Here is a 23,213-nt window from a genome sequence, read left to right on the forward strand (position 1 = left end):
TACTTCAGGTCTATGTTGCTGCTGGTACATATAATGAGTTAGCCTTCTGGCACACGTTCCAGGCTCATACACAGGTTTTACAGGGGGCCTAATAGGCAAATTCTGGTTTTGAAACTGAGATTGCAGCTGGGATCTTTGTTGAGGCATGGATTTTAATAGTTGATGTTGCTGAATTTGCATAAGCCTCTGTTGTTGCAAAATCTGTGCAGCCGCACCTGCCTGAGAGGACTGTCTTGACAGGAGGTGATGCTGCTGGTGTTGCTGATGCATAAACAGAGACGAGTCAGACTGCTGGGGTGCCATCTTGACAGGACCCAAGCCTCTCATATTGTGTAGTTGCTGAGGTTCCAATTTCACAGGACCAAGGTTACGCATAGTTTGCAACTGCTGTGGTGCTTGCTCATTAGTTACTTGAGGTTCCAACTTAAGATGGCCACCGCCTCCTAATCCAGCATGCATTCCTTGATATTGCTGTTGCTGCTGCTGTTGTTGGGTATTGCTCGGAGCAGAAAACTGCTGCTGATTATGTTGGAAATTCTGAGCATCAATCTGCTGAGCTTGTTGCTGGTCCATCAACATTTGGCCGCTTGAATTATTTGAGAACTGCTGCTGGCCTTGAGCTTGACCGGATGAATTTGGGTTCAATGCCATGGGTGAAGACATATAAGATGAGGAAGGCTGATTGTATCCCATCCCGTTTCCGATGCCAGAAAGTGGATCAGACTCTGCCCCGCCATCAAGAAGCCCTCTCTGGGTGATACCAGGGCCAGAACGCGGGGCCCCATTTCCAAATGACTGATGGAGCATAGACACATTGGGAACATTCCCAATCGGGTTCATGTTATTAAACTGATTTCGGGGCGACACCAGAGATGGAAATGCATTTTGAGAAGGCATGCCATTGCCACCCCCCTGACTGCCCAAAAGCCCGGAATTTGCTCTTAACAAAGAAGGTGGAACTGGCTGGCCTCCACCAAGTGGGGCTGGAGGCCCCTGCGGCACCATTTTCCGCTGAAATCAACACACTTCAAATTACAAGACTCTTAAGATATCGATACCAAGCTTACACCACCTCAATAACATTTATAGCATTCGCAACAGTAAAGTGCGACAACAAGTACAAAGTCAGAAAGATAGTTCAATTTGCTAAGTATTTAGACATACAATCGACTAATGCTAGCATGTTGGTCTACTATCCAACTAAAAATGAAGAACAATCAAAAGAGCAGGGATATAAGCCTCATGCATGAGGGCTGCTTCTCATAAATAATGCTAAATGTTAAAAATCTACTATAAATTAGGAATGGCTAACTTTGTCGCCGGACATTCTAAGTACACTCCTCTTCTATTTTAATCATACTCTATCATCAACTCCTATGAAACCCTGCAAAATGCAGTGAATTCAAGTCAAGTCACTCACCAGCAACCCTAAAATAGCAAGTAAACGGCATAAATCTAATTATTACTGCATCAAAGGAGCTCAATCAATTAACAAATAAGGAAAAATATGGGCGTAAGAAAGTATTGAGGAACTAATTAAACCTAACATACGATATACGACAGTGAAAAGGATAGCGCATCAAACCCTAGAAATCTAGTCAGAACAGAAAAAAATCACTCGATCCAACGCATTACTCTATTAGAGCATGCAAAACAGCCAACAGATCAGTAATTGTATAGGAAACAAAAATTCAAATCGAGAAAACAAACATGGCAATGAAGCAGCGACTTACCGAAGTAGGATTCCGATTTCAACGCTAGCGTCACTGAAATCCGCGAAATTGAGATTAAGTAACACTCACTACTTCTTTACTCTCTTTAAGAGTTCAATTAACCAGATAAATCAATTCAGCTTCCCTCCGAATACACGAAATCGAGAATACAGAGAGGTATGTTTAAGTGTGCAAGTAAACAGCTGCCAAAAAAAGTCTCCTGAAAATCTAATACACGAGTTTTATAGAGTGAGCTTTTTAGAGATGCAACAGAGAAGAGAGAAGAGTTGTTTGATCTGTGTGTGCTGGGGCTTTTATTGCGGACGTCAAAATGGTATTACATCGGATTCAATATTGTCTCTCACGTTTCTTTCTTTCTCCATTCTTTTTTCTCACTATTCAACTCGCATCTCATCTCCATCTTTTCTTTACTATGGATATTATTACAATATATTTAATCCATAATTAAAAATATACTCATCCATTTCTATTTTTTAGAGTATAAAAAAACTCAAACCATTCAATAAATTTTTTATAAAAAAACTCAAACCATTCAATAAAGACAAAGGAATAAGTTTTAAGAAAATTGAAGTATATGCAAGGAAGCCAAAAGCATAAAAGCACAAAAGCAAGAAACAATGTAATATCATAATGTAATAAAAATCTACGAACAAATAATAATTCATTTACATATAAGCTTAGGCATCCCATAGGCGAATAGAAAGAGGAATTGTTTATGAAGTTGTGCCAATTATCTATTCGGGGATGGGAAATCAAGTTAGAGTATTCTGTCATAAAATCATTTATCGTCGTCGGTAGGATAGGTTTGATTTTCGTACCTTTATTTGTTGCATCCATTTCATAGTATATTTGTTCACTCAGTTTTTTCGTTTTTGGTTGTTAAAAAAATTAGTCATTTTTTTTATTTTTAGTAAGCTTTTTCTTCTGCTAAGTTGTATCACAATTTTCAGTAATGATTATTTAAACATTTTTCTCTCTATATCTAATGAATTGTATATATAGTTGATGCGAACTCCACGACAATGCAACACCAGATGGACAGTTGAAGGAGGAAGAGGTATCGCACGAAGAGGAAGAACCGAGGCAGAAGGAACATGGCGGAGGAACAACAGCCAAGAATCTTAGACTGAGAAGACAAATCAAACCGCCAGATAGGTTCAAGAATTACGTCTCCAAATAGGCGCGTAATTCTTTAGTCACAGTTATTCTTGTATTTCTATTTTTGGATAATTATTTTCTGTACGTTTTTTTGGCGTCGAACATTTAATAAGCTTTGATCAACTTTTCTTTATTGGTTCTTTCCTGAATGTCGTCGAACCAACCCTAGGGTCTGTAGTTATTATAAATAGGGCTTTTGTCGTTATTCTTCCCAATCAATGAAATATTGTATTATCTTTTGCCTTATTGCTCAAGCAACCAGTTACAACCCTAATCTCGTTGCCGACAGGAATTCTCCCGCGCTAAGCCATTCTTTATCACCACCGACCTTTCCCAGGGCGCCGGAACCTGTTCGTTATCTGCAAACTCGCCGTAATAGCGACCATTAAGGGAAAAGCCCTTAACAATAGTCTACTATCACAAATATCTAGTATCAAAAATATCACAAAATATCAACAATATTAGTCAAGCATCCGCTCTATTCAATAATTTCCATTGGGAGAACATAGCATGTTTGAAATAAACTAAGGACCCAAAAATAGGTAAATACCCGTGTTTCTACTACTCCATAAACTATCAACATCTACTATGTAGCGTTCAAATTTTATTGAGAAAAATAATGTATTATTACAATAACTATGATTGAGATACATTGAAAAAATTGAAAATATGGTTATCTAATTCGAAGATATCCAAAGTAAATGGACCCAACATGCAAAACTGTTCACTGACATAAGCATGATCTTCAATATTTTTTTGTCTGCGAAAATAAAAGGTACTTCCTCAGTTCTGCGATAGTGGAGCATTTCTTTTCAGCAAGCGATTTTTAAAAATTGTGTAAAGTGAATCAAGTAAAATGAATAATAAAGTAGAAAATGAAAAAGATAGAGAGATAAAAAGATAATTAAATAAGAGAGAAAAAATATATGACTTTTGCCAAAAAAAATGACTCAACTATTATGAAACGTATTAAAATGGTAAAATGACTGAATTAACACGTAACGAATTGACTGCATATGTACTTCCCAGTTTATAAGTTTAATCAAGTATGATATGACAACATGCTACAGTGGCTCGACTAAACAAATATGGAGTACTATTATTAAGTTCATTTACAATTGCGATAATGTTTAAAATGACTACATTAATTCCAAATGAATCATTTCTATTGGAAAAATAGAATATAATAAAAGAAATAATTAATTAATAGAAATTAAACTTATAATTTTTTGTGATAAGGGGATATGCATCAAATGGAGTACTAGAATAGCTAATTTCATTAAGTATAATGATGACACTTAAAATTTGAATCTTGGTTAAAGTTTATACTGTTTAATATAACGTGGATCAAATTTTTGGTTTGATACTCTATTCCCGGTTTCATTTGTGGTTTGAAATTAAATAAAAAACCGATCAAACTAACTAGCCTTAATTTATAAATACACACACGTCCACATTAACTTAGTTCCAATTCAATATATAGTCTTTTGAATAAAGTTCAAGTGAATTAAAAATTACTACTCCCTAATGCTATGTTGTATTATTCCTAAGCATTTAATGTTACTTTACCAAATTACCAACATAAAAGATTATTTAATGTAGAGGCGGCATTCGCACCGTACGGCCTGATTCCTCTGCCTTTATTTATTTCTTAAATAATCAATTTTATCAATTTTGATTTAAATTAGGGTGGTTGCTAAAATTTGAATGAGAAATTGAGAATTATAAAGATAACCCTCATTCAATTATAAAAACATGAAAAGTTCTAATCATTTGACGATATGTTCCTTAGTATTAAATCAGATATCTTACCCTCCTAATTTAGTGTTGAATTACTCGGCACCTATTTATGTAATTAATAATCCAAGTTAGAAAAAGTGCAAAAGTATAGACCACCATCGCATTGAAAGCATGCCAAAGAAAACTGAATTTATAAAGTACAACATACTGACATAGAATAAATAGATAGTAGAACTAAAATTGAACTACTCTAGAAAATCCAAGAGTCTCAATTTCAATTTTTTCAACTTTATTCGTTACTTGTAAATTAATAAAAATTGGTGAAATAATTTATGGCTGAAAATAGGATGGCCTCATTGTAGTTATTGTGCTTTAGAAATAATAAATGCTGGTGTGGTTGGGAAAAAGAAGTCGTAAGTTGTAACTGAAAATTAGACTATTTTCAAAATCTTAATGTGGATGCCATTATGTTACCATAGCCAATTAGGCATGTTGGAAATTAATACTCACTCCCTCTGTCATTAAATATCACATTTGATTCGACACGGGTTTAAAAAAATATAATTTAAAGTGAGTTAAAAAAATTAGTGTAATGTGGATCCTATTTTTATATATTTATTTTATAATAAAATGTGAGACTGAGTTAGTAGAATATGATATTCAATGCCTAAAATGTGACAAGTATTGACGAACTGACAAAGAAAAGAAATTAGTGACACGGTGAACTGTGAGAGTAATGTATTTGTTCCGACAATTATGTCTTAGAGGGGCCTTCTTAAAAAATCCTATTTTATACGGGCCCACTTTTACTTGGGTCATAGCCCAGATAAATTCCCATCATTTAACCCATCAATTGATACGACTTTATTAAATCTAAAGCAAAATACAAACACATTATTCCCAGTTATTTATCCAGCAATAATTGTACGATTTCTATTATAAAAGTCACTTATGCTTGTTTACATAGAAAACCAAATAAAGTTCTACAATATTGGTTTAATACATTTTTTTCAAAATTTTCTATCACTATTTAAATAACAATTCGACAATTTAGATTTGTAAGTCACCAGCCCCGAGCCCCTCTTGATTAATGGGCCTCTAAATTATTTACCACGTAATAAAGCTATCCCCGTTGACTCATATTCTTTATTCCGTATAATCGTCATTGCATCTATATAATGCTTATAGCTACAATTTTTGATAATCTAAAGAGGATCATATAAGTGAATCAAATTCTTGTTTAAAATTGCCTTGATCTACATTGAAGTCTCTTTTCCACCACATCATCTAATTTTAGAACAACACATCATAACAGCCTTCTCATTTGGCTGTCTCAGATGACCTAAAAATGACACATTCCTAAACTTATGTCTCTCAATCTACGATCCTAATTCCTAATTATCAAACATGAAACCAAAACCAATCAAGCAAAGCAAAGGTCATGACCGGAACATACAACAATATGCAAGCTGAAAATAATAATAATGAGATAAAGACAATGTCGATTCAAATATAAATATTATCATCCCATAAAAAATTGGGCCCTAGTGAAAAAGGACAAATTAGGTGAGATGAGAAAGTAAAATATGAATCGCAATTAATACAGATTTAGCCGCAATATTTTTATCGTGAATCAATTGCCACTTTTACACCGAACATATCACCACGTTGAAACACCCACCAGAATCTAACAACCTTTATTCCAATCAAAAGTCTCCAGTATTTTGTTAAATATCTTACTCTTCATGCATTGTTTTTCGATTTAAGAACAATGGACTCAAACCGGTAGACGGCAAGCAAATGTTCATAACATATGGATAAGAATCATATCGCAAATATCCAAATAAAAAAATATATCAGTACTAAACCCATATACAGGCAAAATTTGTTTTTTTAAACTTCACACCTTCGCACATACTAATTGAAAGTATTAAATAATTAATGTTGAAACGACAAACAAGTGCCTTGGGGTTTATGTGAGATTAACTTTGGCGCCAAGATCGTTTTGATTCTTTTGCGTATAAATTTGGAGTCTTATGTAATTTAAAACATCTCTGCATATCAACTTTCACGTATTAAATGACCGAATTACCTTTTATTATCAAATTTAAGTAAATTTGTATTGCCACGTGTTATATTCTCATCCGTGAAAAATCCAAAACGTAACTGATCCATATTTGAATATATTCCTATAGAATATTGAAATTGATATTGATATGGTCATAAGTCATAACCATGTCCATACGTATAAATATACTAACATGACACCAAGATACATATAACCCCTCCAACATGGTTGTGTGAAGAAAACACACTTATTTAACTCAAGGTGATACGAAACTATCACATTCATTTTTACCACTAAGTTCAACTCATTTTAAGATTGGGATTTCTTCTGTATTTTTGGCTTGGTGAGAATTTGCAAGCCCCATTTCTAAACTCTCATCAATTGTTGGGTTCTTGACATCTTTTTTGTTCTTGCAGTAGATGCAATACAAAATCAATTGCAGTGCTCCCAAAGCACACCCAAATCCATTAGGAATCTGCAATATATTTATATCATAAATAAATTTATTTAGTGATTTTTTCACATATAAAATAGTGTTGATATTATAAAAAGAAAAGAAAATATTCTTACATAGAGAAATTTGTCGTGACCAATGAGGCCATAAATACACCATGAGGTTCCACATAGGAAGACAAATAGTGACAATAGCCATGGCATAAACTCGACGACACTCTTGGTTTGGATCACCATTCTCTGCTCATCCAAAACAATATCATTAATTTAATTATGTATAGCGTTAATTGATTGTAAGATTACGAAAAAATAAGTCAGATTCTACTTTTACAACTTTTAAAATATGAATAATGAATTACGAAATTTCAAAAATTATCAGGTATCTCATCTGACTAAATTTAGAAAAAAATTGGATCTGAATTGATAGACGGAGAAAACTACAAGGAGGCGGTGGGCATACAACAACATAAAATGTTGAAAAGAGACGAATGTTAAATAGAGAGAATGGAGTCAGTGAATTTTATTTTATTTTTATTTTATTAATTCCAAAGGCTCAAACGATGTTGTTAGTTATCCATGTATTCACATTAATAGATGTGTGTTCCACTATTAGTCAACATCGCAAAATATTGACATGTGTAAACCTACCATGCTTATGTTTAAATTTTTTTTACAAAGTCTCCAAACATACCGTGGATTTATGCAAGTTGTAAGATAAAAGCCTCTGTTAATGACCTGATCATTTCAAAGATATATTTTCAAATAACATTTTAAAAATATAGCCCCAACTAATCTATTTTTATGTGGCTGTCTCATCATCGCAATTGCGTGGAACAATTTCAAATCTTTTTGAAATATAGTGATTCGTGATTCAATTTTGAAAGATGCATGGCAGACAAAAGTTTAACAAAACTTCGTGAGCTTATGGGCAATTAATTAACCTATAGATTAGGGTGAAAAATAATCAAGATATAAATCTTACCATGATTGAGAGAGGAGAAGCATACATTAGAATGGAGAAAATAGTGGCAGCAACACCACAACAGCTTCCTTTTCTTCTCCTGTTTGATGGCTAAAATGGAAACCAAAGCAACAGTGGAAAATATAGCAAGAATGCCCAAAAGAAGACCAATGGTTCTACACTTCACCTTCTTAGTCGCAAATACAAGAAATATTAGAACATAAACTGACTCAATCACCGTGTCCCATTTATTGCTGAAACCAAGTAGTTGTTTGGTGATATGAAAGGCAATCCATACCTGCAATTAATCAGGAGTTTAAATAATGATTACAAAGTCATTGCTTATCTGTCGATTATCACATTCTTGGTACGAGCTTGATGTTGGAGTATAAAAATACGCAAATTTGTCTAAAAACTAGTAGTATGACTTTTGGTTAAGTTTTGGTTTGTCCTACCAATTTGTAATATGTTGATGATTTGTAGTTGAGTTATTTGCTAAATGCATTGAGAAAAATGATAAAATTCAGTGGTAGTCTTATCCTCGTAGTACAATTTTTTGAATGTCAACTTAGATACAATTTCACCCAAATTAGACATGTGGAAAAATTGAGAAAAATGTTAAACTTTGTGGTTTTTACTGTCGTAGCGAGACTAATTAATTGTCTAATGATTTGTGGTTGAGTTGTTTGTTAAATGCATTGAGAAAAATGATAGTAAAATTTATTGGAGGTCTCATTCTCGTAGAATTTTCCGCATGCCATTTTAGAGTACAATTTTACACAAATTAGATTCCGTGGAATAATGAGAAAAATGTTAAATTTATGGTTTTTAATATAGTAACGGGACTAACTTTCTGAAATGAATGTATACTACTAAAAAAATGTAAAATATAAATGGAATAGTAATATTTTAGACAAATAAAATATACTGTAGTTACCAAGTAGCAAGCAAATAGTTGAGTAATGCCATAACATATACTATATGGTACCACAGAAAATTGCTCAGTTGATCCTTTTGAAAGTAACCCTAATAAATAATTGTCTCAAAAATTAGCATAAAAAGACAATAATAAATTAACGAAAAATTCATTAAGTAGTGGAGTATTCACTCACGAGGGAGATAGGAACAAAACCAAACCAGTAGCGTTTCCTAAAATAGCATAGAAATATATCATCAGCAGCTAGAAAACAATCAAAGTGACAAAAATTCAAATTAAATTAAATCATTCCAATAACTCCAAACACCAAATGCAAAGTTTTGGCTCTATGACTCATTTTCAATGAATATCTCAAAAAATTAAAACGGAATTGAAGAATAGTATGTCGATAGTGTTTTTTTGGAGGTGATGATTGGGAAATGGAGTTGAGGTGATTTATATTGTGTGGATTTAAATAAAAAACAAAAGGCCTAATTTTTTTGGTGTTAATGAAACAAATTACGTCCTTATCATCCCAGCTATGTCTCACTTATTAAATGACAGAATTACCATCATCATCAAAGGTAATTAAATATGATAAATTGGCAACAGAAAAATTACCAAGTTTTGGTCAATCCCACAACTTTAAAAAATGGTCAATTCAAGCAAATTACGTTTATGAATTTAAAAAGTGATATGTTCTCACTACAAAAAACTTAATTTTTAAGGACATAAAAATTGAGACGCAATTACTTGCGTTGGAAAATTCTAAAAATTAATAGTAACACTTTAAGACATAATACATAATGGTCTTAAATTAAGGACATATCAAACTAATCTTTTGCTTTTTTAGGATGCTTCCATTTTGCATCCTCTAATTTTAGTTGGGACACAAACAATAAAAACATTTTTTTAAGCATTGGTAATATATTTAGATACACAAACTAGCGTCCTTAATTGAATTAAAAAATGTCCTTGATGGATTTTTTTGTTGTAGACTATAGTGATATGTGCAAAAATTAAAGATATGTTAACTAAGTGTATTAATGACATCGTTTAAGTACCCCAGTTGTTTTGTCCGCATATTATTTTCCATCTGCCAAATTATATATAATTTTTCTTAAAATATGTCACATAGCATTGGAATTATATATTTAACTTTAAACCAAGATACAAATAAGCCCAACCACATGGTTGTGTGACAGCACACTTTCATTTATGATTGTGTGAAGACAGCACACTTTTTAACTCAAGTTGGTATGAAACTATTACATTCATTTCTACCAATGAGTTTGGGCTTTTATCTTGTTATAAATTAAGATTGAATATTTTTGGCTTGCTGAGGATTAGCAAGCCCCATTTCTAAACTCCCATCAATTGTAGCTTTCTTGACATCTTCATTGTTTTTGCGGTAGATGCAATATAAAATCAATTGCATTGCTCCCAGAAAACACCCAAATCCATTAGGAATCTGCAGCATAAATGATCAATTATTAATTATTAATGAATGATGCTTTTCACATGTAAAATATTATTATTACTATTTAGAAAAGAAAAACAGAAACTATACTCACATAGAGAAATTTGTCATTGCCAATGAGGCCATATATAAACCATGAGGTACCACATAGGAAGACAAATAGTGATAATAGAAATGGCATATACTCAACGCTCTTGGTTCTGATCACCAATCTCTGCTTATCCAAAACAATATCATTAATTCAATCACATATAAGGGTTAATTATATCATGAAAGATGTAAGGGTTAATTTCCGTAGAATCATGAAAAGTAAATTTGATTTATCCCTCATCTTTCAAAATTTAGTGACAAATCAAAATTCTGAATCATCCCATACGAGTTGGCAGACGGAAAAGTGTAAGCGGTGGTCGGACGGACGATGTACAGCGGATGGAGGGAGAGAGTGAGATTTGAGAGGAATTTTTCTAATTATTTTTTAGTTCATCAGACTTTAAATACATGTATAAGCCACTATTCATCAACATCACCAAAATTTGTCACGTGTACACCAATCCTGGGCAGACCACCGCCTAGACAAGTTATGTGATATTAGGCTTAAGCGCCCCTACTAGGCTATCATGTTTATCTTTTTAATGTTTATCATTTAACGACTCTTCAAATTTATCCTAATGTAAATTGTTATAAAAAATTCACACTATTAGTGATCTAAATCATATAAAAATTTCAATTAAAAATTTGATTGCTAATAATTTTTTTTGCATCCCCCTCTAGCACCAACTCATCATCGTATTTACCTGGAAAATCAACATGGGACAATTTTTTTTTTAATTCCGTGATTTGACATTTGAATTTTGAAAAATGCAAACATATTAAAATTTGGAAAAAGTTCATGATTTTACTGGCAATTAATATTGGGGGGGGGGGGGGGGGGGGGTGTTTGTCTAAATAAAAGGAAGATAGATCTTACCATGATTGAGAGAGGAGAGGCATACATTATGATGGAGAAAACAGAGGCAACAAGACCACAAAACAACTGCCTTTTGTTCTCCTGTTTGATGGCTAAAACCGAAACCAAAGCGACAGTGGAAAATATAGCAAGAATGCCAAAGAGAAGAGCCATGGTTCTTCCCTTCTCCTTCTTGGCCGCAAACACAAGAAATATTAGGACATACACTGACTCAATCACTACTCCTGTTCCATTTATTGCTGTAACCATGTAGTTGTTTGGTGATACGAAAGGCAACCCATACCTGTATATATGGTCAGGAGTTTCAATATTCATCATAAACTAATATCGTCTTGGTACGATGGAATGGAAATGTAAGAACGACTCGATTTTAGTAGAAAATTATGTATGAATTGTAAGCCGAAATACATTAGCCGAATCTTATGTATTTTTCAAACTTAAATCCAATGAGTTCTGACTTCCATGTCATACACAATTTTCCCAAAATCCAAATCAATGAAATAATTGAAACAATGGCAAGGTTTATATAGTTTTTATATATACTAATGAAGAATTGTAAAAAATAAATGGAGCAATATTTAGAGAAATAAAAGATAATTACCAAGCAGCAAGCAAACAGTTGAGTAATGCCATAACATATGGTATCCCAGAAAATTGCTCAGTTGATCTGTTCGTGATGATCCTCTTGAAAGTAATCCTATTTAACAATTTCCCAATATTAGCATAAAATAACAATAATAATAAAATAAGTAACAAAAATTTCACTAAGTTGTGGTGTTTTGACTCACGATGGAGAGAGGAACAAGAACAAACCAGTACCATTTCCTAAAATTAAACACAGAAATTCATCAGCAATAGCAAATAATTAAAGTGACACTAATTCAAATAAATTAAATCATGAGTACCAATAACTCCAAACACCAAATGCAAAGCTTTGGCATGATGACTCATTTTCAATGAATATATCAGAAAAATAAAAATGTAACTGAAGAATAATATGATGAGAGGTGATGATGATGAGGAAATGAAGATGAGGGGTGATTTATATTATTTGGATTCAAATAAAAACAAAACCCCTTTTTATGTTTGGTGTTAATGAAACAGATTGCGTCCTTATCTTCACCTTCTCTCTCTAAATCACATGTAGAATGCGTAAGTATTTTGGGTGTTATGTGTGATGATGCATGTCTGAGAATCTGAGTGGCTGATTCAGCTACTGACTAATGTTTAATTTCTGGTGAAAAAGTGAGACCAGTGTGGTGAGGGTTTGGAGTATTAGGAAAACCATGGATGGGTTTTGTAAAAGCTGTGTTCTTTAAATCTTAGATGAATGCATTTATTTGTTTTTAGGATTTGTGTTGATAATGTAAAATTTAATTGCTTATGGATGTTTCTTCTCCCTAAAGAAATGTGATACTCAAAATACTCCATCAATTAAGTCTTTTTCTTTTTACTCTATTTAATTTTATTTTTACTATTTTTAGTACATGAATCTTAAATTTACGACACATTTCTATTTTTAGAACAATATTTTCTCAATCAAATTAATATACTCAACCACTTTATTTTTCTTTAATTAAAGTATTTAACTTTTATTTCCTCTCTTCATTTAATTCTTACATAGGCATTTTCTCTCTTCAATCCAACTAATATTTATTTCTCTCGTTTTATTATAAAGTGTATATATAAAAAAAAGTTTCATAAACCTCTTTCATTCACTTTTATTTATATTCCTAAAAACTGTTGTCAGATCTAAATGGACACAAGGGGGGATATGGGGAGTATAAAGCTCACTTGATTAGGCACGAATTAAGTGTTAAGAAAAGTTGGGAAAAGAGTTCTTTTTTAAATGTAAGTCCTACATATATTTATTACAAGTTTATAATAAAATATTAGTGAAATAAATTATGATATAATTAAAGATTATATCTTAAAAATTGTAAAATTAAAATAATAAATATAATAGCGAATATATTTCAGAATGGCAATACGAGGCTTTAACTACAGAAGAGGTGATTATATATATAATAGCTAGTGGAGATAATATATAGTAGTACTACATAATACGTACACATGGTGCTTGTATTGTGACGTGATATTTTTTGTTATTGGAAACTAACTGAATATTGACATATTTCTATTATGATATATATGAATATATATACAGGGGTATGTTAGGGTGCCACCACCCCTTAAAATAACAACATAACACTATTCCTAGCTAATCATTTGTACACGTGGACGAATAATAAGCTGCCACATGGCAAAAAAAAAATCTGGAAAAAGACGGTTTGCAATTTGCTGGTCTTTATCCAGCAATATTTCTTGTCCAGCAATATCCGACACACTATACAACAATCTATAGATTGTTGTGTAGTGTTTGTAATATTGCTGTGTAGCGTTTATAATATTGTTGTATAAGCGGTGTTACGGTGTCATCTTAAGAGGGGTTGTCATTTTAACACAAACCTATATATATATATATATATATATAGGTATTTAATAAATTAAATAATAAAGTAAGAGATAAAATAAAACAGAAAAGAGAAAGAAATAATAAAGTAGAAAAGAGAAAGAAGTTAATTATTGTAAAAAATAAAATGTGCAAACTTAGGCTGAGACATCACAAAAGAGAATACGTCTAATTTAAATTAGGATGGAGAGAGTACTATATTATCGATTTTTAAAGAAAATAAATTACAAAATATTACATCGTTTTATCGTAAAAAATAAAATTGCATGCACAAAACACAAATGCACATTTATAATTCAATTTATAATGTGCCGAAAGTTGCTTTTTAAGATACAGAAATAAAAGGGTTCAAAAGTAATAATTCTTGAGTGCGGATATATAGAAGAAATTGATGGAATAAAATATCAATTTAAAAGTAACAAAATTCTTAAATTAAAAATTAGCATTTAATTAAAATCCTAAAAATTTAAAACTATACTAAAATTAATTTAAAATCATAGTTATTTTTTTTAAGTTAACAAAATTAGAGAGGAAAATGAGTAAAAAAAAATTATGTGAAGAATGAAATATTTATAGATGATTTTGAGATAAATTGAAGGATACAAAAATAATAAAATAAGCTAAGAGACGGGACGGGACAACCCTCCAGACCGAGAAGCCCCACGGGATGGGACACTCGCAACGGCATCCCTTAACCATCCCGTCCCAGCGGGACGAGCCTGCGCCGCAAAGGGCATCTTGCGGATGCTCTAATATTTTCACTGGCAAGATAAAAGAAAACCATAAACATGTACTACAATATATAGGTCATTTTTATATTATTTTTGACCAGTCCCTTTAATCAGATTTTGCCTAATTTCAAATCTAAAAAGTTGCTAGATATTCATGTCATTGCATATTGTAATTTTCACTACTACGAACTATTATCAATAAATAGACATATATAGCATACAATTAGTTCTTATAATCTGGCCAGTGATATGACAATAAATTGATTGCAGATGATTGGAAAATGAACGGTTCTATACTTTGTTATTGTTTCTATTCCAAACTACTCGAGTGCTACTATTTTGTTTTTTTGTCATTTTTGTCTCGGGTGGCTTACTTAATTGAAATTTGTTATGGTTTATCATTTTCATTTTGGGGCTCAGAAATTAAAAATAAGTATATATTTAAGACTCCATAAGTTAAGTATAGTAAGAATAAAATAAGAAAAAATAAAGATGGAGAGTTTTGAAAGAATACCCTAGAAGATAGTAATGTAAGAAAGAGTAAATGTGTTATATTTTGCGAAAAAGAAATAATCTAACTGTATGAGACGATCTAAAAATAGATACTACTCCATGATCCAACATTAATTAAATAGGACTATTAAACAACTCATATAATTATATACATAGCTTATCGTTTTTTATCTCTTTATTTTTGGATGTATTTACTTTTTATCCGCTATAATCATTGGGAGTTTTGTCAAAGGGAAAAAAACGAGGGATTTGAATTTTCATTTCATATCTCAATCATTACTATGTCAATAATAAATATAGGACTATCTCAATAATAAATATAGGGAACATAAAATTGTTATAGAAAAGGCATTAAGAGAAAGTTAATTTCAATAGCTTATAAGCTCCCCCTCTCAAAAGAAAAAAGAACTCATCCATTTTTTTTAATGATTTTATAAGTAACTTATATTATCAATTTACCGAAAAATATTTGTCATTACGAATGTCCTTCTCAAATTTCTCTCTGTAACTAAGATTTACTACTATTTCTCTATCATCGTGAACTCAATCATATAGTAATAATAATAAGAAGAAGAAGAAATAGATAAATAAGAAATATAATAATATATAAAATATAAGATGCTCTATTTTCATAAATTAAATACTCTTTCTCTCATGTCATTATCGAGACGCTTATTTTATAAACAAGATTTAAAAATTGATAATGGAGATGAAGTAAAGTATAAGAGAGAAAAAAGTATATGAGTGAGAAGGGAAAATAAAATAAGAGAGATAAAATATTTTTTTTGCAAAAAAGGAAATTGACTCATTTTAGGTGGGACAATACAAAAAGGAAAGTGACTCGCTGAGATGAAGAGAATATATAATAGTAGAATACAACGTGCAATGTATTCATTTAAATACTTTGATGGGACCCGTTTACACATACTTTAATAATGTGATATATTCCCTCCATCCCATAAAAATAGGGTTTTAGGAATAATACAAATTTTAATGCAAAATTGGTAAAGTAGAAAAGAGATTGTAAAAAAAGTAATTGAAGTGTTGTTAGTAGAGAATGTGACTCACCTTATAAAAGAGAAATACTAAAAATAGAAACGGACTAATTTTATAGAACTGATCAAAATAAAATAAAAAAGACGATTATATTTATGAGTCGGGGAAATACATTTTAATATATCTACAAGAATTTCATCTGTAAATTGTAATAGCACTACTCGTTTTCTTTTTTACTTATTTTGTAACTCAAAAAGAGAACATTTACAAGATGTTGTTACGACCTCAATTCTCACATCGGTTATGAAAAAAATTGGTATGGGGTATATAGATTAAATGAGCTCTCTCTTCTAACAGATTAGTCTTTTGAGATGAGTTCTTCTGTTTCTTCTATCATATGCACCTAAATATTCATAGACCTAAAACTGTGAGCCAAACCATAGTATTACTCCATATTTTTGTGTTGACGAGAACAAATGTTTCTTGTGATACCATTTGGAATTTGGTGATAAATATTCATGTCCCACCACTCGAAAGACAGAAGATGGTGAAGAGTGTGTATATAAACATGAATTAGGATTATTTGCGTGCAAGCATTCAATGTTTTTGTTTGCTATTTTTTTATATAGAGATGGATAAAAATCAATTAAATACTCCAATCTTGTAGTACTATCTCAGTTGTACTTAGAATTCTAAAATTGGAATTAAGTGTTGTAAACTTGCCTTGAAACGTCTTCAACCATTCGGTTGCTCTTTGGCCTTTTAATTGTTCGTAGTTGTTAACAGGCACAGCTAATTCAAGGTTTAATGGTTGTGCCTTTTCAGGAAACCACTTGATCAGAAACAGAGTTACTTATCAGAAAATGAAGTCAAATTGGGATATCGAGAAAAAACTCATTTTTTAATAACTTGGATTGTGGATTAAAGGACGAAACCCTGCTTTTCCTTTCTTTTCGGGTCAAATTTGCGATGATTTTCTTAAAGTTCGAAGATGAAAAGGAAAAAGCCAAAAATCTTGCCGACTGCTAGTTAGCCGATCCGCTCTTTCTTCATTTACTTGCTTTCATTATGCTACTACCGCTTTTCCTTTGAAGCTAATCATTATTGACTGATGACTGAACCCTCATGTCTCATTGTGATTTTTCCAGGTGGTGTTTGTTGTAATTTTGTTTTGTTTCTGGACTAAAACATTAAGATATGAGAACACATTCAACACGCTTCATCTATCATCGTTTACACATAGTAAGCAACTATGCTAGCATTATTTGTTCCGTTATCAAAACTCCGTCAAATTCAACGATTTGATGAACCATGGAGATAATATAAGAAAAGGGTGTGAAGTAAGAATGAAAAGACGGTGAATATATCTTCATAATCTAAGAGTAAGATATTACATGAATATATCCATAGCATGATCTGGACCATGCATCTACCATTCTAAATATAAGGGGGACATGTTTTTTCTCCCAACCAACTTGTTAGTACAAAATTCATGTGCATATCCTCACTTATAAATTCATAATTTTTGAAAATCTACAATAATACTCCATATAAACAATTGTAATCGGATGAAAATGAACACTTATAGTCTTATACACACATTGATTCAAGTGGATATCTTTTGGTTGAGAAAATCACTAGGTGAGACATAGGCGTTGGATGGTGGTGTCACAACATTGTAGACAATTGGTATTAGGAAGGTTTCCATTGCTAAAGATGAATGAATGCCAAATTAAAGTATACAACAGTATTTGATGGTCCCAAAAATTTGGACGCAAGTCAAAATTATGACAAAACCAATCCCAGTGGCTACATATACCAAAGGAATCTTTTCCAAATTAGACAGTAAACTTTGGTAGAATGATGAATTGAAAAATAAACTAGCAGCACGCATTAACGAAAATCTTCATCCACATCCACAAGAGAATATTAGCCAATCCTCATCCATCAAGGAGTATTAGACTCACCACATTTCTAAACCATATCAAACAATTATTGAGTATAACTTATCGAGGCATAAAATGTGAACCATATGTATTAGACCATACCCAAACACAATAACGCAGACGACTATGTATTAGGAGCGAAGATTCGTAGGTTATAAAAGTTAATTTTGTGGGATAGATCATAGATGTAAAGAAATGATTTCTGGACATGAGTTATACAAATGTTAGGACTTGCATAAACATAAAAAATAGAACTACTATAAAAATCTATCAAAACAAATACTTCTAGGCTGTGTTAGTTTTTTCTTTTTTCTGGCGAAGGTGAATATGGATGTGAAGAAAGTGTAACGAACACTAGAGAAAAGCAAAAAAGTATATTTACCATAAAATTAAGGCAATGGCATGGGTGGTTTCCATTTGCTGAACTCCACCAAATCTCTACTCACTAAACTTCCATTATGCAGCCAAAACGTCTCTGCTGACTGATGGAATTGCCTCACTTTCTTCTGAAGCTCCCCAAGAATTCCACTGAAAGCCGAGCATGATTCTGATTCTGTAGCATACACCCATAAGCACCTCACTCTCCGCCCTCGGGCGATCATTTCTTCTATCTCATTATCTGGGAGAGAAACGGAACAATTTTGTTAGACAATAGTAAAAGTGGTGCATTGTGAGAAACAAAGCAGCACGACAGACCAAACGAATGACCTGAAATCGATTCCAAGTAATCCAAAAGTTCTTTCCCTATTCGAGTGGATGGCCATTTGATTGATATCTGGGAGTAGTCGACTACATCCTGGAAAGGTAGCTCTACCTGATCAGATAGGATAACCGGGACACACTCCTGTTCAGTGCAAAACAACAGCAGCAATGAGCTCAAATAGTTATGTATTTGTATATTATACACACTTATACACACTCGAAACAGAAACATGTTGATACGGACCACAAAGAATGACTCGTAGAAGCGAAGTGTCCATGATGACTCTCCACGTGGAGCGAGACAGAATTTTGCATTTCGCAGATGTAGAAAGTAATCCCTCTTCCCAAGTTTTTCTGGGCCGCTAAATTTCAACACTGGAGATTCCAACTGTTAACAGGATCAAACATTCACATCTTTCAATGAAATTATTGCAGTGATAATGGAACAAAATATCAAAATATATAGTACCAAAAGTGAAGCTTATCAGAAGGAATGAAATTTATCAAGGTGCTAGATTAGGGGTGGCTTTCTTAATCAACATTATAGGCCTATTTATTCAGCTTTGACCAAGAATTTAAATGAAATGCAAAATGCCGGTAAATAAGTTGAGTGAGAAATCTTTTCACATCTGTTAATGAAAGAAAACTATTTACACCAACCACTAAGCTACTGGTAGCCTGTCCAGATCTACCACTTCCATAGTTTTTTCCTAGGGGAGTTTATATTGATGATGATAATAATAATAAAGAAAGATGTTGGTAAGAAGAATGGGAGATGTACCTTTTCAGGATATTCCTTTGCAAGTTCTATCAATCGAAGACGACCAATCTTTCCTTGTGCTCGACCTAAGTAATTTGCCAAATATTTTCTCTTTGATAAAGGCAAAGGATCAACAAGCCTTGGATTATTAATTGTCATCCCATCATCAATATTACCGGGTATGATAATATCTTTCCATGTATTGAAGGCACTAACGTCTCGCTTATCAGTCCGGTCACCCTGCATTAAAGAGAAGATACAAACATAGGCATACATCAGTCATTAATGACATTTCTTGTAATGAAAGTGGCAAAAATGTTGATTTTTACATGATTTTGTGCAAAACTCTAAAACCAAGTCTGAGTGGAGGCCAAATGCAAAAAAAGAGATTCCCGAATCCCAATCCATACAAAATACATGAAATAACATGATCTAATAGTGAATCAACTACTGTGATAATAAATATACATGTCTAATGCATGGAAATTGGCAAAACTGAAGTGGCTCTATCTGTGTAGATTCTCCAAGTCATGCATAGAAACAGCCATTTTTGGTCTTTCACATCCTAGCATTTTATAAGCATGCTTCACATAATCATAGACAACAGTGAAATTAATATAGTAGGAAGAAGAAGAGCACAATTAAATATAAAAAAGTACCTCCGGAGTCAGAATTATGGAACGATTTATATATGTAGCCCAAGACTTGAACAAGTGAGCTCCAGCACCGCTGAAATGGAGTAAAACATCAAAACAATATAACTTTCCTCTGTCTGGTTATGTAGGAAAAAGATACAGCAGAAAGCATAAAAGTTTTGCTCATTCTCCATCTCAGCATCTTCGTGGTTTCCAGTTTCTATTATACTAAGATACTAAGATATGGAAAACAGCAAAGGCTTAATAAGTTTCTCTCAAAACATTAAGAAAAGTATTACTCCACTAGTGAACTGTGTCTGCAACTCAATAGGATAAGAATCCATAATCAGGGATCATTAAGACTTAAGCAAGGGACTAATAACTGTTGGGAATATCGTTGGTTTTTGTATACCTTTTGGATAACATATGGATAGACATAAACACCAATTTAATTCTTTATATACGTTCATAAATAGTACTCAAGTATTCCTAATTTACGAACTATAACCAGAAATCAGAGAATCATACCTTGGGAATACAAAAATATGGTTGCGCCCACCAGATAACCTGAAATATGGCATTTGACTTAAAACCTGAAACCAAATATTGCTGCTTTATATAACAATTATATCATGATCTCTCATGAAGTCCCCATGTTCTGATAAGGGGTTATATCTATTACCTTGACATAAGTATGGTTGATCTCTTTGTCATTCAGCCCACCCATCATTCGAACACATTTAACATAAGATGGAACAAAGAACAAATCTGCTTCCTCTTTCTTTCTAGTTCGATATGTTGACTGCAACAGCAACCTATGTATTTTAACCTAAATGGAAGCCAATAATTAGACAAAAGATGAAAAGTACTGCATGAGTTGCCACAACGAAATCCTCTTCCAATGGTGTTTACTTAGGGTAATAGCTTAGATAGATGAAATTTTAATATAGGCTTACTACACAACATTCTTTGATGGAATAAACAATTGTAACCTTGTTTTATATTATAGTTATAATCATTCAAATTACTCAGTGCTATATGTATATAGTCAATCATATCTCCTACCAAAGTAAACGCCCCCTTAAAATCTTTTCTTTGTAGGTGATGCATCATAATATCATTTCCTCATAGGTGCTACCATATTTTTGGTTAGTTAATCCATTTCCAGTGGATGCTCAGCAAATTTAGTAAGAAAATATACAGATTTTAATCTCCAAACCTTTAGGAACTTATTGTTAACGGTTAGAAAGACTTTTTTTCACCATATTCCAGTAGTGCCACTATCTCTTATCACCCAGAATCCTCTTTCAAACTATTCTTCAACTTCAAACATACAGGATTTAAATTACAGTATTCCTTCTGAAAGAGCAGATTCGCATTCTCCATCATCAATAGATTTAGATTTAAGTGTATAAAAAGGAGTCAAATAGTTGTGGAAAAACAGCTTTAGCTATACGTCAGAGTCTGAGATTAACTTAAACACGTCAAACTGAAACGGGTTTTCCACTCTCCACACTTCAGCAAAGAATCTCACCACAACTAAATGATGACAGCAAGAAATTGTTCTCATAACTTATAACACGTCATACTAACAGTGCAATGAAGTGCATAATCATATTTTGAAATTGCTAAAGTAGCTATATTCCACTTATCCAACAGTTAAGTTATTTTATCCTCAATCCTCCATAACATTGTCAATCACTTTGTTCAATAATACACCACGTACAAGAGAAACCCTCGCTGGTTATTGATTGATGACATGGTAGTTAACAGTGACACCCATGAATGCATGCCAAAGAACATAGCAAACCTTTAACCCATAAAAGTTGCAAAGCTAAACAATAAGGACCAATATACAGGAAAAATCCAGTCCTGTCCTCACAAAACTCAGTATACTTGTCTATGCAGAGAATTCAAAAAGGGGGAAAGAGAAAAGGAAACAACTACTGCTATTACATAAGTTGATTTTTGTTCATGCTGAATAATAAAAGCACCTCAGGATATCGAACTGCTCTCATTTATCCAAGCACAACAGCAATATGTGTTCGATTCAGTTCTACCTGTAAGCATGCTTCCCCAACGAAATCTACTACAAACTAAACTACAAAAACAGTCCACATTCCCCAATCCTTTTGCCAATTTACAACATACACAATCGCAACAGCAATGCCAAATCACACGAAAACCTAATCGAGTAAACATTACACATATAGCTCTTTCAAATTTCACAATTCACATCAAACAAGCATATAGAATCAAGCATATAGTTCATAGCTAGGAATCGGGAATTCAAATCGAGTAGAGCTACCTGAGTGCCCCATTGGCCTTTAACGCAAGCGTCGGCAGAAATCTTCCCATCGCGTCCGGACAGGAGCAGCTGCAAGCCGTCGATCTCGTCCTTGTCGTAGACATAGATCTTCAAATTAGCATAGCCTCGGGATCGAACGGTGTCGTCGGGGGTGGTGTAGTGATTGGCATTGGAGCAGGGGGAAATTGAGTGGTCGAAGAGTCGGGTGAGGAAGAAGGTGGCGGCGACGAGTGCTAGGGCGGCGAAGTGATGAACTCGGGTGAAGGAGGTGTGGTGGTGAGAGTGTGATCTGGTGGTTTTGTTGCCGGAATTTATGGTGGCCATTTGCAGAGAGAGTGATTGGAATGTAGTGATGACTAATTAAAAGGATAGTCAAAATAAAATGTACAATCAGCCAAATATCAGTTCAATTTTATTTAATTTTATTTAATTTTTATATACATACTACTATATGATATCATAATTTAAAATATTACTACTACTTTAATCTCCTATCAAATTTCCTGTTTATATATTTGGATGTCTTATATTACATGTCCCGTTTAAATTTTTATTGTTTTTTATAAGTGGACATCATATTAGTAGTACATTTTTTTCAACTTACTACTTGTTTTTTAATTTTTAAAATATATGACAGCCCAAAAAAGAACATCTAATTACAAATGAAGAAATT

The 23,213-nt window shown here is 32.7% G+C and overlaps 2 protein-coding genes and 1 pseudogene across 3 annotated transcripts; all 3 read right to left on the minus strand.

The window, feature by feature from the left end:
• Positions 1-7,003: 7,003 nt before the first annotated feature.
• On the minus strand, positions 7,004-9,387 carry LOC125221353 (annotated as a pseudogene).
• A 756-nt stretch (positions 9,388-10,143) lies between these two features.
• Positions 10,144-12,489, minus strand: LOC125223674 (bidirectional sugar transporter SWEET1-like). Of its 2 annotated transcripts, XM_048126927.1 has the most exons (6): positions 12,382-12,489; positions 12,265-12,301; positions 12,078-12,173; positions 11,477-11,759; positions 10,604-10,723; positions 10,144-10,500 (listed from the first exon to the last, which is right to left on the minus strand). In XM_048126927.1, the coding sequence occupies exons 1-6, from the start codon at positions 12,425-12,427 to the stop codon at positions 10,345-10,347; spliced, it is 738 nt and encodes a 245-aa protein (XP_047982884.1). In that variant the 5' UTR covers positions 12,428-12,489; the 3' UTR covers positions 10,144-10,344. The 2 variants fall into 2 exon arrangements, with proteins under 2 accessions (XP_047982884.1, XP_047982885.1); XM_048126928.1 differs by lacking the exon at positions 10,604-10,723.
• Positions 12,490-18,266: 5,777 nt separating this feature from the next.
• Positions 18,267-22,905, minus strand: LOC125219494 (probable glucuronosyltransferase Os01g0926600). Its single transcript, XM_048121482.1, has 8 exons — positions 22,541-22,905; positions 20,915-21,061; positions 20,761-20,825; positions 20,257-20,326; positions 19,619-19,837; positions 19,082-19,225; positions 18,844-18,979; positions 18,267-18,754 (listed from the first exon to the last, which is right to left on the minus strand). The coding sequence occupies exons 1-8, from the start codon at positions 22,862-22,864 to the stop codon at positions 18,525-18,527; spliced, it is 1,335 nt and encodes a 444-aa protein (XP_047977439.1). The 5' UTR covers positions 22,865-22,905; the 3' UTR covers positions 18,267-18,524.
• Positions 22,906-23,213: the final 308 nt, after the last annotated feature.

The sequence above is a fragment of the Salvia hispanica genome, chromosome 4, assembly GCF_023119035.1.
Source record: "Salvia hispanica cultivar TCC Black 2014 chromosome 4, UniMelb_Shisp_WGS_1.0, whole genome shotgun sequence".
Taxonomy (NCBI): Eukaryota; Viridiplantae; Streptophyta; class Magnoliopsida; order Lamiales; family Lamiaceae; genus Salvia; species Salvia hispanica.